At 45.4% G+C, this 6,673-nt stretch overlaps 1 protein-coding gene across 1 annotated transcript; it reads right to left on the reverse strand.

The window, feature by feature from the left end:
* Positions 1-409: 409 nt before the first annotated feature.
* LOC132703162 (uncharacterized) lies at positions 410-5,747 on the reverse strand. The gene is made up of 2 exons (XM_060672291.1): positions 2,978-5,747; positions 410-2,931 (listed from the first exon to the last, which is right to left on the reverse strand). The coding sequence occupies exons 1-2, from the start codon at positions 5,745-5,747 to the stop codon at positions 410-412; spliced, it is 5,292 nt and encodes a 1,763-aa protein (XP_060528274.1).
* Between the last annotated feature and the right edge of the window lie 926 nt (positions 5,748-6,673).

A 6,673-nucleotide genomic window follows, 5' to 3' on the forward strand; every position in this document is an offset into this window, starting at 1 on the left:
TATCGTTCGATTGTCCGCGGTATCGAACGTAACGAATAATTTCGACCCTCGTGATGGGATTAAAGTCATAATCGGGTAAAAGTCTCAATCGGGTGAACGTCTTTGTCGGGTTAGAGTTTTAATCGGGAAAAAGTCATCGTTCGTACCGGCGGCAGGAAATATTGGAACTCGTGTACTTAATAAAAATTTGGAAAATGTAATATTTTTATTTGGTAAAAGTCGTGATCGAGTAAACGTCATAATTGGGTAAAAAGTCACGATCGGGTGAAAAGGCTATATTGGGTAAAGGACGTCGTCGGTAAAAAGTCGCCCTCGGTTACAAGTTATTATCGGTGAACTGTCATCGTTGTGTCGTAAAATGGGGTCGTAAAATGGAAACGAAAATGTAAAAAGTGGCAAATTTTCGAATTCAATTGAAGATTTTATCTAAAAACGCCCTATAAACGATATTCTGCGTGAAAACTGGATTATTTTTGCGACCGTCTTTAAAGAAACGACCCTGTCTACGACTTTCCTTTACAAAAATGCGAATATCCTGCCAAGTACGCACTCTGGACAAAGCGACGTACAATTGACCGTGAGCAAAACACGGGACGTTGAGACACAAACCGACTCGCGAAAGAGTCTGTCCTTGCGCTTTGTTGATAGTAATTGCGTGCGCCAACTTAATCGGATATTGTTTTCTATAATATGTGCCGCCGCCCGGTAGCAATGGCGTTTCTTTTTCCTCTAAAACGAATTGTTTTCTGATAGTGACACATTTACGGCCCTGAAATTCACCGGAAACGATGCGGCCGACTATCACGTCATCGCCCATCTCCAAAACGATCATTCTCTGTCCGTTACAAAAACCCCTCCGCACGTTAAGATTTAGCAAAAGGACTACCACCGAACCGATCTTCAAAGTCAACCGATGTGGCGGTAGTCCCGACAAATCTAAACTTTCGATAATTTCACTGGTGACTCCCGTCGCGAGGGGATTGGCGATTTCGTGATCGTCGGCCCCATCCTCGTTACTCTGTCTATCGTAGGAATTGGTCGCCAAAAAGACCCTCTCCGATCCTGACGGATCGGGGAAGATCTTTGAGATGATTTCGTTCAACTCCTCGACCTCGCTGTTCACGGGATAAAGGATCGACCGGAGGGCCAATCGCTCGGCTAATTCCAAGAATCGCTCGTTCGTCACGGGAAGAGCGAGCATCGATTCGAAGACGTCCCCGTAAACAAAGTCGACGAGTTGTTCGCGCGATTTGACAATTAATTTGGAAGGAACGAACAGACAGTTATCGGAAATCGGTTCGCGTCCGTTGTCCGAAACGATTCTTTCCCCGTCGCCTACTCTCCTGATGAAATTCGACCATTCCACCTCTTGCGGATGAACACGCATGTTTTCCGTTAACGTGCACAGTTGAAAAGTACTCCATGCCGGATGCGAAACGATGGACGCCATTCCCGCTCGCCTACCCTTGACAACGGGAAGCAACTGCTTGGGATCGCCGCTAAGAATAACGGTTTTCCCACTGAACGGCCGTCGCGATTGACCGTATTCCCGACACACGGCATCGATCATTTCCAACATCCACGACGCCAACATAAACACCTCGTCTAACACGACGAGTCTCGCGTTTCGAATATCGTCGGCCGCCTCCGACTCGCCCACCAAATTAGAAACCGGCGTATCGTCTACGCCTCTTTCTCTAGGAATGCCGAAAGAAGAATGAATCGTAGCCGCGTTCCGGATTAACGTGGCCGCGATCCCCGTAAAAGCCGCGGATACGTACGGTAACGCGCGAAGTTCCGCCACTTCCGAAATAACGTTGACGGTCGCGGTTTTGCCGGTGCCCCCTTCGCCGGTCAAAACGAAAACGATACCGTTACGATTGCATACAGACTGTAAAACCTCGTAAACGAATCCCAGCTGTTGATCGTTGAGATCGATCAGATGCAAATTTTGATTCGGTCTCGGAACGAAAGCGAATTCCTCGAACGTAACCTCTTCCTCGTCCAAAAGTTGTTCCGCCTCCTCGTCGTAAACCCAATCGGAAATCCAATCCCGAGGAAGATTAATTTTTTCCATCGAAGTGGAGCATTCGACCAGAAATCGATCTACGAAACTCCAAAGGACCGTATACCGACACGTACGGAGCACGTGCATCCTTTCGTTTAAGTCGCCCGCGCCCTCTTCGTCGATATCTCTGATTAAATCGATATGAATCCTAAGCACGTCCGCGGACATACGCCTGCACCATCTCTTAAATAAAGTTCGGGGATTCTTCGACGGATTGTACAAGAGAATTAGAGCGAACGCTTCCCTTAAATAAAACGGATGACGAAGACGATCCGCTATCCAATCTAAAATCTTGTCCGCCTCTTCGTCGTCGTCCGGGATCAATTTTAACGCTACGCAAGCGGCCTGATACGAAGGACATAAAACGCCGTTTACGGTTTTCGCGTCCACGAACGAAATCAAACCTGTCACGTTGCCCAAAATCATTCGTAGATAGTAGCGCTCCATATTCCCCGGACTCGGATAAACCGGACTCATACGACCTATAGAACTGGTGGGTCGCGACTTGGCGACCCAACGACCTTGCCGCCAAGAGTGCGTTTCGACGATGTCGACGTAGAACCGTCGCCGACCTGTCGCCTCCTCCGCCGCGTTCAATTCGAACCAAGCGACGAGCTTAGAACGCTCGCCCCTTTCGACTACGGCCACCTCGTCCCCTTCCCTGTAAATTTCACAAGCCTCTCCTTCCAAATGCACGGGCAACTTTTCGATCGTGTGACCGATATGGAACATGCCATTTCCCAAGATGCGATAGACCGCCTCGTGCTGTCCGATATATCTCATTTTAAGGAATGCCGCCGCCTCGTTCCAATCGATCGTACCGGTGGTCGTATTCACTTGCATCTCAACGCATTGGATGTTCGCTACGTCTAACCCCTTATTGACGTAGGCGTTAATGTATCGACACACCTGGATCGGGTTTCCGACGCAAAGTTCCAAATTCGTTGCCGACGAAACGATTTTGTTGCCTGTTAAAAAAGCAAACACCCGGAGGACGTCTGTAAAGAATTTGCTTCTCGATCTTAAAAACGGTGCTCGATATTTGCTGTTTCGGATATTTCCACCGGCATCGATCGACAACGGTCCAGCAAGGCGGTCTTCTGACCCTCGAATTTTCGACACCTATCTCCCCCTCTTGTTCCTCCTCCTCGTCATTGTCGTCGATTTCCTGTTCGACGTTTTCCGGTTCGATATCGCACTTGTTATGTATCATGAACGTGTTGACCAAGTGACGAAGCGATTCGAAACCGTTACCGTCCGAAGGTTCGGGCCATCTCGCCCAAATGACCCTATCCACATCCTCTCCCGAAACGGGAACGTCTTCTCTGGACAAATAGAGAAGGATATGCGCGTGCGGAGCGCCGCGTTTTTGGAATTCTACCCTGACAACGTATCCTTCGATTTTCCCTAAGATTTGACGCTCGGTCAAATCTCCCATCAAGGCATTCAATTTTTGTTCGAATACGCGACACAAAACCTCCGGAAAGTTTCCTATGTCGGACACGGATTTGTCGCGGCCGTTCATCTCGTCGATTACCTCTTGCCAATTTTTGTTTGACGTGAACGTGAGAAGGTAAGTGGGAACTCTTCTCAATTTCGCGCACAAAGCCAGATAACCGTTGTGGTAGTACCGCCTGGTACCGGGAATCGTAGCCGGTAAGATGATGATGCGACCGGGACGTACGCGAGCTAGACCTTCATTTCCCTCGTTTATTTCCGCCGTCCGCATTTCCAAGAACCTTTTCAAACTATCGTAGGTATCGGATCGTAATACCTTTTGATTTTTTTCCGCCCAAGAAACGTCGTTGTACTCGATTTTGACGGCGGCGTCGATGATGTATTGTAAACGCAATTTACCTACCAAATCCAAGACATTCCAATAACGACCGCCCTTTGTCCTCGGAATATCCGATAACAACCGAAATCTGTAATATTGTCTCAACGTGTTGACCTTGTCAACGGATTCGTTCCAAGAACTCTCCGCGTGCAAATGAACCAAAGGATACAACATTAGATCTAGTGTGGCCGTGATAACGGAAATCTCTCTATACGGCAAAGCCGCGTCCTCCTCCAACGGTCTTGGAACAAACTCCACGTCGTAGTAGCAAGGGGGCCTGTCCCCGATGTAAATACCCGCGATCGTTTCGTTTCTCGGAAATTGAAGTCCCGAGATGCGAGCCGCGGCTTCGGATATCCTCCTACGGTGGTATCCCGCTTTACGTGGACCGTTTCGTTCGTCCTTGATCCGCGGATTAACGCATAAAACAATTTCCCTAACTTCCCTGTTATTGACGGCGGCGTTTTCGACCTCCTCCCTATATAATTGGCCTGCCCATTTAAAAATTTTACATAATCGATTTTCCCGTCTTAAATACGATTCGAATGAATCGACAACGTCCTCGGATAATTGTCCCGAAACGGTGGAAAAAGACCTTCGCAAATTGGCCGTGTTTTCCGATACGTCCATGAAATAAAGATGCGCCTCGTTAAAACGACGATTTCCTGTTCGATGCGAATCCGCCATAAACCTCACTTGACGATTGATTATTGCGGTCGATGTAGCCGGACGGCCCGATCCGTACATCCCTAGACCGGCGTAATTGCCCCTGGGATGGGCCATAGCGAAAATGCTATTATAGGCCCTGGAAAATTTTCCAAAATGCCGCATTAATTCATACTCGTCTACGTTCAATTTTCCTCTGGCATACAATTTGAGCAGGTTCAAAACGACCGGTTTCTTAAAGAACGCGTCTTCGCCCAAGACATTACGACCGGAAGAACAACATAACTCGCTTCGACCCGTTTTTCGATACAATTCGGGAAACCAAAAAGCAGCCCCGCAAAATGGACAAAACCACCTTTCCCTTCCTAGATAATGAGTTTCGATTAAATCAAAATCAACGTCCTCGTGATATACGGCATTTTGATAAAAATTGTTGATTCTCTCGTTTCGAATACGCCACTCTCGCTTGTGCGTATCGAACGGAGGTAGAGGGTGCCAAGCGCGACCCACTCTACCGCGGATGACCGGCCTCGAAGCTTCCGCCACCGATTCCGCGATGGAATCCAAATCGTCTTCGTCGTCGTCGTCTTTATTCTCGTTGTGTTGTTTTGACATCGTGATCGTCTCTTCCAAAGGACTCTTGGTAGGATTGACGCAAATTTCAACCGATTCTTCGCCAACGACAGACGGCTCCGATTCCCTGACGTTCTCGACGACGGAATCCCGGACAAAAGTGTCGACCTCCACACCTGACCTAGACAAATCGAAATTGCGCCGCATTTCGATATAACAATCGTAATGATTGTGTCCACTGTATCTTAACAAAATCGGATTGGTATCGTCCATTCTTCCCTGATCTAAGAGAATTTTTGCATTTTCGATTATCAAAAACCTCCTATTATAAAACGAAGAAAGTGCGAAAACTTCCATGGCGGAACCCCATTCGCCGTTTTTTGACATGACATTTTTGTAATCATCAAAATTTGTAAAATCGGTCCAAACCGCTAGATCGTTCCAATTGTTTTCCGCCGCCGCGACCGCGTTCGATCTTACCTGGAAATGTTGCCGGTCGTTACCGTGCAATCCCACGGCGATAGAACGAAACAAGCAATTCCCGTCGCCGGCCGCCACTCGATACCGTCCGTATCGATCGCTTCTAATTTGTTCGCTTTCCATTATTATTTTCGACTAGAAACTTCTGAATAAAAAAAAGAAAAACGCGAATAAATTATACGATAAAATGTGTAAGAACGCATAAATCGACACATATTTAAAGAAAAACGTTAAAAAAAAATTAGAACATTTAAAATTTAATAAGAACCGTCAAAATAACAGAACGATATCGCGACGTTCTGTATACAATTTAAATTTAAAGAAGGACATAAAAAAAAAACGAAAACGAAAATATCGTTCGCTCGAAACAAACGATATAATAACGTAACACATAGAATCAATGTAAAGAAAATGAGACACCCTGTATGTGATTAGAAGCAAACTATTTTATCGGAGTACGTGTGATGGTGTAAAAACAGAGTTACGCAACCCGCACATGATTTTACGTAGGAAATAATTTAAAGACATCCGGTATGTTTTTAAAAAATTAAATTTAAAATTATAAAGCCAAAGATGCAAAAACATTAGCAAATTTAAATCGAAATACTCATTTACCGCGGGGAACGATATCGCGACGTCCTGTATACAATTTAAATTCAAAGAAGGAAATAAAAATAACGAAAACGAAAGTATTGTTGACTCAAAAGAAGCGATATAATAACGTAACACATAGAACCAATATAAAAAAAATGGGACAACCTGTATGTGATTAAAAGCAAACTACCTTATCGAAGAACGTGTGATGGTGTAAAAACAGAGTTACGCAACCCGCGCATGATTTAACGTAGGAAATAATTTAAGGACATCCGGTATATTTTTAAAAAACTAAATTTAGATTTATGAAGTCAGAGATGCAAAAACTTTAACAAAATTAAATCGAAATATTCATTTGCCGCGGGGAATAATATCGCGACGTCTTGTATACAATTTAAATTCAAAGAAGGAAATAAAAATAACCAACACGAAAATATCGTTCGCTCGAAACATAC

The sequence above is a fragment of the Cylas formicarius genome, unplaced genomic scaffold (genome assembly GCF_029955315.1).
Source record: "Cylas formicarius isolate icCylForm1 unplaced genomic scaffold, icCylForm1.1 PGA_scaffold_6__28_contigs__length_40554024, whole genome shotgun sequence".
In the NCBI taxonomy this organism is placed as follows: Eukaryota; Metazoa; Arthropoda; class Insecta; order Coleoptera; family Brentidae; genus Cylas; species Cylas formicarius.

Excerpts from the sequence above, each read along its gene's own strand:
- LOC132703162 (XM_060672291.1), bottom strand. The coding sequence starts at position 5,747 with ATGGAAAGCGAACAAATTAGAAGCGATCGATACGGACGGTATCGAGTG. Across the intron at positions 2,932-2,977 it reads GCGTCGGAAACCCGATCCAG|CGAACATCCAATGCGTTGAG; the intron begins GTGTGTCGATAC and ends GGTTAGACGTAG.